Source organism: Epinephelus lanceolatus, chromosome 13, assembly GCF_041903045.1.
Source record: "Epinephelus lanceolatus isolate andai-2023 chromosome 13, ASM4190304v1, whole genome shotgun sequence".
In the NCBI taxonomy this organism is placed as follows: Eukaryota; Metazoa; Chordata; class Actinopteri; order Perciformes; family Serranidae; genus Epinephelus; species Epinephelus lanceolatus.
In genome coordinates, this window is record NC_135746.1 from 5,993,948 (window position 1) to 6,010,898 (window position 16,951).

General features: G+C 39.8%; 1 protein-coding gene across 1 annotated transcript in view; it reads right to left on the bottom strand.

Moving 5' to 3' along the window:
- Positions 1–11,601, bottom strand: part of opn8a (opsin 8, group member a) — a 36,099-nt gene extending 24,498 nt beyond the window's left edge. Inside the window, exon 1 of the mRNA XM_033649234.2 lies at positions 11,529–11,601. Coding sequence (XP_033505125.1) covers positions 11,529–11,601 — 73 coding nt within the window. The remainder of the gene's footprint in view (positions 1–11,528) is intronic.
- Between the last annotated feature and the right edge of the window lie 5,350 nt (positions 11,602–16,951).

Here is a 16,951-nt window from a genome sequence, read left to right on the forward strand (position 1 = left end):
ATGACATTACCTCCACCGTGTTTCACAGATGAGCTTGTATGTTTGGGATCATGAGCAGATCCTTTCTTTCTCCAAACTTTCGCCTTACCATCACTTTGGAAAAAGTTAATCTTTGTCTCATCAGTCCATAAAACTTTTTCCCAGAATTTTTGAGGCTCATCTCTGTACCTTTTGGCAAATTCCAGCCTCCTATTCTTATTCTTCTTGCTAATGAGTGGTTTGCATCTTCTGGTGTAGCCTCTGTACTTTTGTTCATGAAGTCTTCTGCGAACAGTAGATTGTGATACCTTCACTCCTGCCCTCTGGAGGTTGTTGCTGATGTCACTAACAGTTGTTTTAGGGTCTTTCTTTACAGCTCTCACAATGTTTCTGTCATCAACTGCTGATGTTTTCCTTGGTATACCTGTTCAACGTCTGTTGCTTAGTACACCAGTGGTTTTTTTCTTCTTCAGGACATTCCAAATGGTTGTACTGGCTATGGCCAATGTTTGTGCAATGGCTCTGATTGATTGTCCATCTTCTCTCAGATTCACAATTGCTTCTTTTTCACCCATAGACAGCTCTCTGGTTTTCATGTTGGTTCCACCTCTAAATGCAGTCTGCACAGGCAAAACCTATCGTACCCAATCTGAAACTGAGCTCAGACATCCAGTGCTATTTATTGTTTGAATAATCAATGTAATTGGGAGACACCTGGGCAACAAAACACACCTGTCAGTCACATGTTCCAATACTTTTGCTGTCATGAAAAATGGGTGGGTTCAAACAAAAGGTGCTATCTTCTAAGTTGTGTATCAGATCCAGATGTAAATACCTGGAAATAAAAGCTGAAACGTTGATCTCTTGTCCCATATTCATCTTTTGATTTCAAACCCAAATATTTTCAGTCTACAACAAAAATAAAGGAATTGGCCTCACTGTTCCAATACTTTTGGAGGGCACTGTATGCTTCCCCTTGGGGACGTCATCAGGAGGCACGGCATCAGCTTCCACAGTTACGCAGATGACACACAGCTGTACATCGCCGTGTCTCCTGATGACACAGGGCCAATTGATACCCTTTTAAACTCTATTTTAGATATCAAGTCATGGATGGCAGTGAATTTCCTACAGCTCAACCGGGACAAAACAGAGGTTTTAATTATTGGTCCTGAAGGCAAGAGAGAGAAACTTTTACCAAAACTACAAGATTTTAAACCTTCACAATGTGTAAAGAACCTGGGCGTCATTTTTGACTCTGAGCTTAGTTTTATTCCACACATCAAAAATGTAACAAAGACAGGTTTTTATCATCTTAAGAATATAGCCAGAGTCCGCCCGTTTCTCTCTCAGGCTAACATGGAGGTGCTGATGCATGCTTTTATCTCTTGTCGTTTAGATTATTGTAATGCCCTGCTCTCTGGTCTTCCCAAAAAGACCATCTCTAATCTGCAGCTACTCCAAAACTCAGCCACACGAGTGCTGACAAGGACCAGAGGGCGGGCACACATTACACCAGTTTTACAATCGCTGCATTGGCTCCCCGTGTGTTTCAGGATCGATTTTAAGGTTCTTTTATTAGTTTTTAAATGTCTTAACGGTCTTGGGTCTTCTTATTTATCTGACCTGCTTTTATCATATCAACCCTCGCAGATCCTGAGGTCCTCCGGCACCGGCCTTTTAACTGTTCCAAAAGTTAGAACAAAAACCCACGGGGAGGCTGCATTCAGCCATTATGGCCCTTACTTATGGAACAGCCTGCCGGAGAGCATCAGGACTGCAGAGACTGTTGATGTTTTTAAAAGGAGGCTCAAGACTCACCTTTTTAGTTTGGCTTTTAAGTGATTTCTTTTACTCTTTTAATTCTTACATTATATGTTATTTTAATTTCTAATGCTTTTAAATGATTTATTTTTAAATCTTTATGCATTTTATTGTTATTACTAAAAAAAGTTTCTAAATCTTCATTTATTTATTTATTATTATTTTATCTCATACTTGTTTTATCATATCATATTGCCTTTTAGTCTTTTAGTTTTTAGCTCCAGTGTTTCTTCATGGGGAGCCTCCACGCTGAGAGGTATGCCCGGTGTGCCCGGTCTGCTCGCAGGGACATCGTCCTGGAGATCCCTCAGGTCCGGAGGACTGGGGGGCTCTGCACCATGTGTGGAGTCCACCCCAGTCCAGCCCAGTTCTGGGTTGGGGTGGTCTCTGTGGCGGCGCTCCCTGTGGCTGTAGGCTGTGACACCTCTCAGTGTGGATGAGCTCCCCATAGGTGGTCCTTTCCTCACCTGGTTCCTCAGTGCCCAGCCATGTTATTGACTATATCGACCGTGTGTGTGTGTGTGTGTGTGTGTGTGTGTGTGTGTGTGTGTGTGGGAGGGGCGGGTTTTCAATATGTATGTAATATTTTTGTTGTATGTTTCTATTCTGTGAAGCACTTTGTGCTGCATTTTTAATGCATGAAAAGTGCTATACAAATAAAGTTTGATTTGATTTGATTTGAATACCTTACCTTATAAAACAAGAGCAGGCATACTGAGATTTGATTGCTAAAGCATTCATCTGCAAGGACGAGTTGAAAAACTTAATGGGGTTTTTAATGAATGGACAGGGTGAAAGCTCTTCATACAAATCTTTTGTTTCATATGAATAGGATGTTTCCTGGCCATTGAACTGGAAATCTTTTTGCTGAAATGTATGTATGTATGTATGTATTAGACATTATGCTTTCAGCTTGTGAAATGAAAGGTACAATAAGACTGAGCCACATTCATCGCTCACAGTCCTGCCTCTTCCCTCTCCTCCTGTATGTTATCTCACTCCTCCAGTCACTGCCTGAGGTCTTGGCACAAATTCATGCCTCTTCCTTTTTTCAGTATGTTGCGCTTTTTGTTGTTTTTCTGTATTGCTCATTTCATAAAACATAACTCCAAAACATCTGTTAATTTAATAATTTTACTTTCATTAATGGACAGTGAGGTCACTCACTCCTAGGTGAATTAGTTAATATATTTGTGCACACAAATTAGAATTAGTTTTATAATGCCTGTAGGGTTTTGGAGAAAAAAAAGGAGAAGAATGTTATCCAACAGCAAATTCCTCAGAAGTTACGATAATGAGGTCGTACCTTCATTAAAACTAAAGCAACACGCTTCTGTGTGTGAAATGAAACACAAAGCTTGATTTTTCCAAAAGACAAATAAAATTGCAATTAAACTTTTTGTGAAAAACATGAGGGAAAAATTACAGATATGATTATGTGAAAAATTTAATGGGAAGCAGATGCACTGTGATGTAAAACTACAGTATATTGGATTGTTGAGGTGTGGTGTTGCATTTTAATTCCACGCCTCTTCACTGGAAACCTTCTGACATTTGTGTCACTCGGGACTCGGGTCAAGTGTTAAGTGTGTGACTGATTTTGTGCCTTATGCGTATGCATGTGTCACACCATGCAAATAGTCACTCCTATTATGTGGCTTTAAACCATTATGTCAGGGTGGGGAGTCATCAGTGTGTCCGTAAACTCTTCATACTCTTCAGGTTGGGGAAGGGGTGGTGACAGTACCGTGGTCGTGTGGGTAAATGACACGCAGGAAGAGTCAGGAGCAATGCATTAGGAATGAACATCGCTCATACACAGCAGCTGTTGTCTTCTGTGGCTCAGGCTCAAAACTCATTTACTCTGGTGTCGTGGGGAGGACATTGTTGACATAGCACTTGTTTGAGTCACACACACACTGGAGGCAGGATGGTATCAATATGGAATGGGGCTGGAATAATGATATCTGATGTTTAAAAGCTAGACTGTAGAACTTATATTTTTATTAATGTTTTAGAGTTACATGGTTTCTGAAACTTTCTCACAATGACCTCGTCACATATTGACTTTTGGTTTCCACGTCTACATATGACATGAAAGGTACCCAGGGTGCGTTGGTTGTTGATGTTCTGGAACACTTTGTCAAGTTCTGCCTGTCACATGTATTGTCTTTTTCCAAAATACACTTCTGTTTTCACAGGAAATTTAACTTTTACATACAGCCTCTTTTAAAATAAAGGCACTGCGTTGGTACCACGCCGCGTATTGATGTTTTTTTTGGTTAGGGTTAGGAAAAAAGAACAGGGTTTGGCTTTAGAAACTTGCAGGATGTGAACACCGCTTTCTCAGGTGAAAGTCGTGGTATGTTGGACCCATCCACCACCACTCCGCGTGAACATTCGTTGCGTTTCCCCCATCAAAGCATAACAGCAGTCCGTTGCATATCATCCCGATGTTGAAGGATGCCTTTTTTCGTTGGTTTCTGATGCTGCAAGTCACTGCCCAAGCACCAGATTTCAACACCCGAGCCCTGCCTCTTTCTGACCAGCGAAAGCCAAGATATGTGTTTTGTCCTTTACTGCCTGTCTCTCTGACATAAAGTGCGCTGCATGTCCCAAAACCTTCTCCAGTTAAATGACGGGAAATCAGAAATAATCCTCTTTGCTCCATCAAAATCCATCAATATCCATCACTATTTTACCAATCCATCTTGGCCTCCTATCTGTAAATGTCACACCTGCAGGCAGTGACCTCTCCTTTGAAAAGCAGATTACAAGCGTTGTCCTCTTTCTGTCAGCTAAGAAGCATCTCCAAAATCAGGTCCCTTCTCTCTCGGCTCGATCTTGAGAAGGTCATCTGTGCTTTCATTTCCTCATGGTTAGACTACTGCAACTCATCGTATTCAAGGCTGAGCCAAAAAGCCATCTCACGGTTTCAGCTAGTGCAAAACGCAGCTGTTTAGCTTTTAACAGACACTAGAAAACATGACTATGTCAGCCCTGCTTTAAGGTTCATTCTCACTGCTGCGATGCAGAAATGCGGGACGGATTTGCGGAATATTCGCGCAGCAGGGCTCTGTTGGCTGCTCCTCAGTCCCGGCTCAAAACTAAAGGGGACCGGGCTTTTGCAGTCGAGGCCCCTCAGCTCTGAAACTGCCAGTCTGAGGATCTGCGGTTCCCAACTGGTCCAGCCATGGGGTCCACATTTCTCCTTCGCCATTACTTTCAAGGTCCACACAGTTTAATATATATTTAGCGTCATGCTTGTGTTTGGACGTGTCATCAAGATAGTTCGCTGTCTCTGTGAAGTAGCTGTCTGTTAGTCACTCACTCCACAGCAGGAACAGCACTTCAAAATAAAAGCTCTGTGCCAGAAATTCACTGTACTTAAAAATAAAGTGTGTTTTTTACGAACTTGACATGTTTGAGTCACTTGCTGTCCATTCAGGATGGACCGCAACCCACCAGTTGGGAACCACTGCTCTAGAATGCAGTGAAAAAATCCCCTGTGGCCCAAAAAGCATTTCCCCAAAGACCACCACTAGAAAAGAGAAGTCTGTAAAACCTGTCGACACCTCGAACTGCAAAGAGGGTCAATTACGAATCTCTCTACCGCCATGGTGGTTTTATATTTGTAACTGACTGCCAATGAATTATCTTCACTGCCTCTTTATTCACAGGTATACAAAATTCAAGGATCAGACATGATTTTGCACAATTTATAGACTCTCATGGATTTGTCTGCTTCCTTAATGAATCTTTAAAGCTGCATCAATTGATTTTTTGAGGCACATCCGGGGTGGGGGCATGGAAATATCACAACATGTTGACAGACACGCAGGCAGGTGGCTAATGTATTCGGCAAACACGAACACATCCAGAGGATACTACATTAGTATTCATATGGAGTTGTCCTTCTGGCCACCTGACACGTGTTCCCCGAATGTTAAATATTACCTGGTTCTATAGAAAATGCATGACCTTTTCTCATACCACAAATACAAAGAAATCATACTGTTAGGTTATAAATTAAATCAGGATCTGCACATAGGCCTGTGATATAAAGTGATGCTCCTGATACTTTGCTGCAGCTCTTTGCACACTACGTCCTTTTAATGTCATAGACACTTGCTTATTGTGTATATTACTGACTTGAATATTGTGAGATGTATTTTTATGAATGTATATTTCCAAGACTGCTCACGGTGTTTTGTATTTCTCCTTTCCTATATGTTGTCGTATGTTTTTTCTATGGGAAGTGTTAAACCAAAGGGAGTTCTCCACATCGTGGACAATTGAGTTTTTGTATATTTTTTAGGGATTCAACGAAGCCTTGAATTTGGCATTTATTTAATTTTTAACGAGGGGAGGATCTGACACATAGACTTTGCTGAGGGCTGACAGACAGCTTGTCACTCAGGTCCTGTTTATACGACAACGATTTCAACCAAAAAGGGTAAACTTTAGTTGCGTTTTGGCTCATCGTTTACATGACAGCAGCAATTTGGGTGCCTGAAAACGCAACGTTTTGAAAACGGGTTCCAGAGTGCAATTTTTGGGAAACGGCACTGTCTCCATTAAACTTGCAATATGCAGTTCCTCTGAAATCGGAGACTTTTCGCACATGCGCATTACGGTTCCAGTCACTAGGCATGCGCAAGAAAGTCAACCATCACAACAACAATGGCGGACTCCCAAGCTCTGTTTGTGCTGCTCACCCTTTTGAATTTATCAACGCTACTCCAGCAAAGTGTAGATTTACTGAGGCAACTCCATGTCATCATCCGGCCAAACAAACGTTTGTGCGGTCGCCATTTTGTTGTTTGTACATCACCGCTCTGTAGAGGGAAGCGCATGTGAGCAGGCACGTGTTGTTTCATTACAAAGTCGCACTGCCAGCTACTGGCCTGGCATGTATACTGCAGCGTTTTGGTCATTTTTGCGGATCCGTGTACATGCCGAATGTTATCAAAAACGTGTCGTCTGAACGCGGAACTTTTTTCAAAACGAAAATGAGAAAGTCATGCTATTTAACTACTGTAAACCCACAACACTCTTCATATCTGTTCCATGTTCCTAGGACTGCACTCTTTTGGACAGAGACCTCAGGGGTCGTATTCACAAACATTGTGAGAACACTCTCAGAGATTTCCTAACTTAGCCTAAATTTGTTTTAGTAAGGAGTCCTAGCTTAGGAGTGATTAAGGAAAGTGAGCAAGGAAGGGACAGAAACTTTTATCTTATTGAGGGGATGTGGTTGACCCCGTTGCTAGGTATGATGCTTGCTTTTAACAGATGTGATTGGTTGTCACAGACACACCCTTCTGTGAGCTTGCAAGGTGTGGACACCCAATGGAAATGAAATAAGATAAGATAAGATACACCTTTATTGATCCCACAATGGAGAAATTCCAGTGTTACAGCAGTCAAGCAGAAAGAGTCAGATTAAAGATTTCAAAATATAAACTTAAAAAATAGGCATGCAAATAAAGTACAAAAAATACAAGAAACGGCGATAAATAACAATAATAATAATAATAATAGTAATAATAATAATGAGAAGTGGATAATAATGAGCAGCGGATTAAAGAGAGCACATCTAGTGCAAGTGATTATATGTGCAAATAAGAGCAAACAGCTGTGGTGTTTATAAAGTGTCCATAGTGTCTATAAAGTGTCCATGGTGCAGTTTACTGTGAGCAGTGCTGGTTATGTAGCCTGACAGCAGCAGGCAGGAAGGACCTGCGATAGCGTTCCTTCAAACACTTTGGGTGAATCAGTCTATCGCTGAAGGAGCTCTTCAGAGCTTTTATCTCTTCCTGCAGAGGATGGGAGTCATTAGTCCTCAGAGACGACAGCTTGGCTGAAATGAACATTGTTAGTGTGATCATTCTGCTGATGGAAGGCTGAGACAGACCCATGTCATCCCTTTTCCAGTTTTCTGTCCTAGTATTGTGACCATTTTATTGCGTTGGGTGGGAAACACCCCTAATGAGATCGACCACAAATATTATCCCTGCACAGTCTAATCTGTGGCATTTCATTTACTCACTGTCATACAGCTTTGGGAAAATATTTCTCCTACTTCTTTGTGTTTCTGCCATTTTCTCCGCTGCTTAAGAAATGCTGAAGCCTCTTAAAAGTCCTCCTCCCTGCTCCTAACAGTTTTTCACCTTAGGGGTTCTTTTAAGGTCTAAGATGCCCTGTGAATAACTTTTATTTTTACAGGGATCTAGTCTTAACTTTAAGGGGAAATTCTAAGAAAACATCACTAGGAGCAACTCTTAACTCTAGGAGGCTTTGTGAATACGGCCCCAGATGTTGTAGCCTACCTGGAATCTGCTCTGGAATTTCTGATAAGTAATGAACAGTCCCTTAGTATGCACCACTATCTTAACTACCTGCTTGCTTTATCTGTTAGCCTGGCAGCTTGTATACAGTGGCTTTATCTGATTCTTTGCTGGATATTGTTGCATAAGAAATATTGTATTATCAGTGTTAATCCAGACTTAAAATGTTCAAATTTTCAGTGGGCTGATGTTTGCAGTACATTTTTCTCAAAAGTTTTGCTGCCAGCAATGCGGTAACAGGTTCCCTAATTAATACCTGCTGTGGAGAGACTCCAGGTGAGTCCCCGTTATCAGTGTTTTATGCTTAAAAGTAAGTTAAATCAAAGCCTACGCTTGCTAAGGACACCATTTGTCTTTAAACATGTTTTTCCATAGTCAAGTAATAACGCGACAAACGGTAGCTAACTTTTCCGAATGACGTTAGCTAACAGTAGCTAGCTTTTCCGAATGACGTTAGCTAACAGTAGCTAGCTAACGTTAGCTCGTAGGTGAAACACAATTTGACCCTAAGCTAGCTTGTTAGCTGGTGTTCAAATGTGTGTGAAACTATATCATAAATAGTAGCTACTATTAGAAGTATGTAATAATGTTAAAAACCTGAAATAATAATGTTACAGTATTTTTAGACACAAGCCAGTCACTATTTTGTGAGCCGTTATATTGGTGTATTTTATAAATTGTAAAAGTAGATACATTTTGCTTTCTAACTGGCATTCTATGCAAATTATAAATCAATTTTTTTTAGTATTCATTAATTACTATGTTGTTGTTTTCTGATATTTGATCAATTCTGTTTACACTCTCCTGTTGTGTTTCCTGAGCTTAATCTGTTAAGAAACAGAAATTAAACCTGGCCATAGACCTCTTATCCAACCCTAAATTAGCCTTTTTGTTGTTGTTGTTGTTTTCATTTTTTAATTTGTGGGTCATTAATATTTCAATTATGTCATTCTTATAATCGTTTTTTAAATTGTCTTGGGCTGCAATTAATTTGGACCTTTTTTTCTTACACAAAGAGCAACTCTATTTTAATATAGACCTGGGCCAGTACAATTTAATCACTCTCAGAGTCATGACTTTAGCGAATACGGAGCTTGAGAACATCTTTTTTCAGGTTTCTATGTGCTATATAAATCCGGGAGACAAAGGACCCTGGGAACACAGGGATGACCTTTTTTGTCTAGGTTTTGCCCTTTCACAGTATAGTGGACATTGTAGAAGAAGAATTCTAAACTTGTATATTTACTTGTAGATATTTATACTTGCCAGTACGTGAGCTGGAACAAGGAAGCCCATGGCTGAAACCTTTCTAACGAAGCAGCTGCACAGTATGTGCCTCTGAGTCCTATTCATACATGCACTGCAACCCTGAACATACCTAGACATTACACACTGAGCTGTATGTGAAGACGAGCTGTATGTAAGAATGCATCATTTGCTTTGGATGACGTCCTGGTATGATTACTGTACGTGAAATTAAATGTCTGCTGCATGCAGTGATTATTATAATTTTTGTAATTTGCAGGTGGCAAGTGAATTAAGCAACTGGGGAGGCCACAGCAGCTGAATTTAATCAAGGTCTTTCATCAGTTCAGTTAATTGGATTTCTTCAGATGCTCACTTTTCTTCCTTCATTTTGGCAAACTTGTGTCACCTGGGGTCATCAACAGGTGGCCATACACAATGAGAGGTGGGCTATGGATACCCATGTAGGAAAAACATCCACTTGCCTGTTCTGGTGCTGATATTAATTTGTCTTGAGTTGTTTTGATATTTCGGTCATTATTGACTTACTGTAAAAGCAGAACAGTGTACTGAAGGAAGCTCAGTAGTTTTATAGAGCTGTGATTTTAGCACTGTTTCACATTACACATACAGTATGTTTTAAGGTACTTGATTCAGTTTTAAAATCAAAAATATTTTTCTTCAGGTTTTAGTATATCTTTGGTAAAATTACTTCAAATGCATGGAATTTTTTACATTAAATTTAGCTGCTTAATGAACATGCAGTATGTACCCAGTGACGGCTGATCCTTATTTTATTTCCAGATCTTCCCACAATGGCCTGTGGCGGACCACCTACCTGGGCATCGGATCACCTGATTGTGGTTTTCTTCCTGGCAACACCAAGGGAGATGGCAACACAGATGACTAAGTGCAGATGTATTGAGTCATGCGTCATTCAGGGGATGCAAAGCCACTCCAGCAGGACAGGAAGTGAGTGACATAACTTTCCTTAGAGCACGCATAGACACACACATGAATGTATTAAAGCACATATAGTTATCTAAGCTAACTCATTCCTTAAATTCAATATCACCAATATAATGGTGCCCATCTTGGATGACTGTAGTATATGACTGAAATAGAGTCCAGTTGGTAAGGTGAAAAATGATGACTAATTTTTCACTGAGTGCATTTATATGCCATGACAAACCTGCTTATTCATGTCCCTGTATACATGATTATAACAGAATCCAAATTTTGCATTTTTTCTGGTTTCTGTTTGTGCCTAATTCCTCAATATCTCAGCCACTTGTGAGAGCCTTAGCTTCATTCATGTTATTATGTTAGTCATACACACATGAACACACCCCTTACTCACTCACTCACCCACTCACTGATACATGCACCCCCTGTCACTGTCAGACACACACACTAAGTAGACAGTGGAGCAGGTATATCAATTTGGATTGCCATAAGAGGGGTCAGCAGGTGTGAGGCACCCCTTGACCACAATGAATAAGCCAAAACTAGCCAGTCATAGGAACTTAAAGTATGATATTTGTGAAGGCCAAGGAATAAATATCAATTAAAAAAAATTGATTGTACTGTTAAGTCGCAGAGTCGTACTTTGGACAGCTTCGTGCAGAAGGTTCCACTATGTTCAGCTGAGCAAGAACAAAGTTGTTGCCCATTTCTTTCATTTCAGAGACCTCTGTTGTTTTCTTTTTTTATATATATTACTATTGCCCTTAAATAAAGCTAACGTAATTTAATAAAATCCCCGATAGCATACCTGATTACTAAAAGAATCGATAGCTGCAGACACGAGTGAAGTAGATCAAGCTAACAATGTTGTTTACTCACATGGGCAGCTCATAAGATTGAAACAGGGAGGCTGACACTGAAATCACGCATCCTGACTGTGTCTTCCGACCTCCAATAAAGAAGCAAGCAAGCCAAGAATTCAGAGTCTTTACAAAATGCTTATTTCCTTAAAGTTATCTATAAGTTTTAGCTTCATGCCTGCAGCCATTTGAAAGAGAAGATGTCACTTTTTCAGGATCCAAAAATTAATATAAGCTAAGCATTTTAATCTAAGGAGACATGTCGACACAATATGGCAGAGAAAGAAGTAAACAGTGTACTTACCAATGATCACCAGGTACATCCCTGCCCAAAAATCAACAGTAGGTGACAGTTTGGACATGTATTTATCATCCATGTTTGTCCAGTCAGGAGTAAACACAGACACAAAAAATTCTTCCCAGGAAGAAAAACACCTTTAACAGGCTCTGAAGTTTAGTCCCGTTTGTACTGGTGCTGAATTTGTGAAAGACTGAGAATATTGTTTCTGATCTCTTCTGTCAGCCATCGTATTCTTCCCCATGTGACGCAGCGTCTGTCACCACATATACAGTACAGGCATTAACCTGCTACATCACCAGTTTACTGGACAGTACACAGTGGCACATATGATCAACAGACCCCCTCCAACCTGCTGCGTACACAACCCTTTACCAACGTGCACTTTCGCAACCATGCACACACACGCACACATGCTCACAGTGCTAATACAGATTTTGATTGCTACAATCAATCAATCACTTCATTCACATGTTGTGCCCTCTAAAACACTCCACTTACACACACACATTTACACACACAGCGCTAATGGAGATTTTGATTACAATCACTTTATGCCACACTTTGCTCGTCCTCCAACAAAGCACACACACACACACACACACACACACACACACACACTCACCCAGACATCTAGGCTGGATTTATAAAAGCAAAAGGTAATTACACAATATGGTGCCAGCTCAGTGTGAAAAAACTGATAAAGCTTTTTATCTCTTACATTAATTCTTAAATTAAATATCTAGATACTTAAACCTAAATTAGGCTGTACTCATGACATAATTTTTGGAACTTGAGTTATGAAAAATGATGAAGGGACAGAAGCTTTTTTTTCTGTGATGCTTTTAGTTGAAGATTGAATTGAAGATAAGATAAAATGGGATTAATACCTTACTCAGCGGGATTTATCGTCCACACCAGGCTATTGTCTGCCCATGAATATGTGTGTGTGTTTGTGTGTATTCTCATGTGTGTGTGCATCTTAGTGCATGGGGTTGACGTGGATTACATGGATTACAATGTGCTTTTCATAAATGACTGAGTTCCAGTTTATAAAGCCCAGTTCAGACCAAAGATTCCTAAAAAGACGAAACCATTTTAGGACATTGCAGAAATCAAAGCCGCAGCAGTATGATCTGGCCCGACTCAGCACGACTCAGGCCGGCTGATGGTGTCGCCTGCAGCTCAGCTTGACAGGTCGACAGCAGCTGGTTTTAGAGCGTCAAACCTGTCACCTGTCTGCTGGCTAAGTTAGAAACAATCTGTTTGCAGACGGCTGTTGTTTGCTCGCCGTCGCATACTCTGACAACAGCCCTGTTTTCCTGCCAAGCTCGAGTCCATCTCATTTATAGCCTCGCAGTTGTTGACACATTTGTTGGTCTCCTTCCTCATGGTGTGGATGTGTTGGACAGTTGGTCGCTGTTGATGTTTGCTGTATATGCGCATGTCACACACACATACTCACTGACTAATTCATTGGTGCTGGTTATTTAAACTATTGTGGCTCATTATCAGAACTTTTCACCTGAAGCTCAGGTCGTTAGTGCTGGCGATGGCTTTCAGGTTGTCCATCCGTCCGTCCATCCATCCCATTCTTAATAACACCATCAAGGAATTTCTTCAAATTTGGCACAAACATTTACTTGGGCCGTGTCCGAAATCACTCACTACTCACTATATAGTCCACTATATAGTGAGCTTTATTCCTCCAGCTGTTGGCTGTATGTGCATCACATTGATTTTACAACCCCTGAGTTCAGAATTAGGAACATTAGTCAGGAAGTTGTATAGAAACATGTATTTCATTCATGTTTGGATGAAGTTTTAAAGTCTTCTGAACTGACTCCAGTGATAACTGAACTCTTGACCCTGGTTAATATAGCGTGCAGCATCTTCACCACCTTGCACCCTCTCCACATTTATCACAGACATCTTTGCACCTCTTTATGTGTGAAAAGGGCAGTGAAAACATCAGAGTTCACATACTGTCTCTGTGAAATATGAAAATGCTGTTCGTAGTTGAGGATGTTCTGTAACAGCTTAGATGCTGTGATGTACTATTATCATATTGTTCTGTATTGTTAAAAGCCGCAGCTCTGTTGGCAGTGCCAGACCATTCTGTGCAGGAAATGGAACATAGTATTTTCACAGTCTTCCGTAGCTTTACAGCAGTTGACAATATTCAAGGCTCGTGAACATTTTCCAAGAATTTCTTAAGATTATATACATATATTCTATGTAGGCAAGTGTTACTTTCATGAATGTGTCAGTAGCAGCCACCATGTTTGTCACAACTTGGCTCTGAGGTCATGACAAAAGAGAGGGAGACGCAAGCTGAAGGCAAATAAGTAATTTATTTCTATAAAAAGAATAATAGTAAACACAAAATAAACTTAGACACATGAGATGTGATTGTCAGTAAAGTCAGTGGTGAGGTTGCATGTCTGCATAATTGATTTTTAGATGCATCGTGAAGCCAACCTGGACAATTTGGTATCAATTCACACATCAGTAATTGATTATTTAAATGTTTTTTTAATAACCTGATGGTAACAGAGTGAAAGGAGCTGAGCTCAACCACGAGGGCAGTGCAGTATCTGGACCAAGCCTCCACAACAAGTCACTGGCTTTGAAGCCAATTTTACATAGAGGTCAAAAGTGGACTTACAACGTCTGGGTCCATCACATGATGCCATGGGGCCTATAAAGAGTTTTTTCCATAGACTTATATGGGGAAAGAGATGTCTGTAATTCAGTGGACACATTTTTTGAGTGTCACAACCCCTATAAATTGACCTGTTTCACAACTTGGATTTGATTCAATTGTTCCTGAGCATGCGAAGCATTAAGCTGGAAGTCAGCCACTCGGCTGATGGAAGTTAGTCGCTTGGCTGCACTCAGCCGTGCTTGGTGGCCATAAGTCTCTAGTGCACTTGCTGTGTGGGCCCCACAGTGCGAGATATCCTGGCAGTTTTATACCTTGGAAAATGAGCTTTTCTTGGCTTCATGCGCTACTGAGCAACTTTCATAGGAATGAACGTTGTCCCACCTGGAGATTCCCCCTAGCATCTAGTGTAGGATATTGGATGGCTGAAAGCATCACAACACATTGGAGAGAAGACGGAGTCTGAGTCAGTACGGCGGGGGTTTGAAAGTACATTAATTAACATTAGTTAATGCATTAATAAGTATTAACTAACAGGCAATTATTAGAAAACTAATGTGCTTTATAATTATTTACTAATGGTGTTCATGTTAACTAAGGTATTCTTTTTTTTTTTTTCAATTATTTAATAGCTTATAAAGATGCTATTAATATCAGTATATTCATTAATAGGCATTAACTAACTGGTAATTAATACAATAATAAGTATTCAGTAATTGTTAGGAAATTACTTGTTAACATTTAGTAAGGATTTACATGTTAATTAAGTTTCTAACTAATATTAGTAAATGTGTGATAAAATTGTTAATTAACATGTAAGTCCACATCGAAGTCATTTTAGTAAAAAACAAAAAAAAAAAACAAAATTAATTTTAAATGTTAATTCAAGGGTAATGGTTGTCCACTGTCTGTCCTCCAACCTTTGACTAATCTTTGGTAAAGGGCGAGATAAGCAGATACACCATATGGTCTTCATGTTAAAATTTGCCTGTTTTCTTTATGTAAATGTTGCTTAACCTACAGCCTAACCTTTGAATTACTTTACATATTATAGAAGCATTGCTTTACCATAAATGGCCTATTGTGGATGCTCTTTGTGACCCTTATTGCAACGTTGGAAACGTATGGTATATCCCTTGCTGGAAAAGCATTACTTAATGATAATTAACCATTTATTAATGCTCTTTGTGACCCTTATTGTAAAGTTGTGAAGTTGTATTTCTTATGTCACACCTAACAAATGGATCAGTGCTGAAAAAGCATTTCATAACCCTAATGAACCATGTGTTAATACTATTTGTGATCCTTATTGTAAAGTGTAAAAAAAATGTCCCTTAAGTCACACCTGATAAATGCATCAGAGTGAAAAAGCATTACTTAACCATAAGTAATGAACCATCTATTAATGCTCTTCTCGATCCCTTTCTAGTCCACTTTCAGTATTGCAAGTTCAGACATTCAGGTACTCATATTTGGTGTTCTTGTTGGACCAAGTTAATGCCAGGCTTTTTAATTTAGTCATTTTTGTGAAAAAAAGTAGTATTCTCATGGAACTCCGAAATTGTCATCAATTTTTTGTTATTCCTTTCAGAGAGCGCTAAAATTTAAAATTTTCTAAATAAAATAAAATGATACTAAAATAATATAAAATCTTCATATATTTAAATTTTAAATGAAGCATTTTAATAACAGATGGTTATCAGGATGAATTGATTTCCAAATGGAAAAGTTTTACTAACGTTTAATTGCTGTGTGATTGTTTCAGATTTGCAAGGGTCACAGAGAGCATTAATAAATGGTTAATCAGGGTTAATTAAAGCTTATTCAATGTCAATATGCACTTATGAAGTGTTACTTGAGGGAAATGTTTTTTCAACCCAACAGTAAGGGTCACAAAGAGCATTCATTATCAACCATATATGGTTAATTTATGCTTTTATAACATGCACAATACATTTTAAGTTAGGCAAAGTTAAACATTTTACATGAAGATAAAGGAACAAACAAACCTCCACGAGGACCATATGGCGTGTCCATTTATTGCGACCTTTACCTTTACTTTAGTTGGAGGATGGACAGATAAGTGGACAATCATTACCCTTAAATAAACATTTATACAAACCTTTTTCTTTAAATGAAATAGCTTAACTGTTAACCTCATGACGTGTATAAACAGCTTCATCAATCATTTACTTATATTAGTTCCCACCTTAAAGGACAACTTCGGTATTTTTCAACCTGGGCCCTATTTCCCCATGTGTATGTGTGCGTATGATTCATGGGTACAACTCGTTCTAAAACTGGTTCAGTATTGAGGGAGGTGGATGCAACCGGAGCCGCAAAACGAGCTAAAACGGTAACGGGGGCAAATGCGTCCCGTATAAGTTTGGGCATTAAAAGTGCTTTTTTTTGCCACTGACCAGTTCAGATCGCCAGTGCTATGAGTGCTATGAGTGGAGTCAGCTGTCAGTCAGTGTTGGAGCAGAGAGGGGGAGGGCTGCCCCGCTGGGTACTGTAAGTGAGTATGTGTGTATGAAGTGTGTGTTTTTTCACCACTGACCAGTTCAGATCACCAGTGCTATCTCTGTAAATGGCATACTAGCCTTTCCCTTACCTCTGGGCTGTGTGATGTCACGAGCTTTGCTCCACTGTGTCTGTAGCTCTCTCTACTCGTGGGACAGCCGTTTTCTTGAGGAAGAGGTGTTTCGGGATTGGATGTCTTCTCTTCTTTGGCTGGCAGTAGTCATCGTGGGAGAAGAGAGCA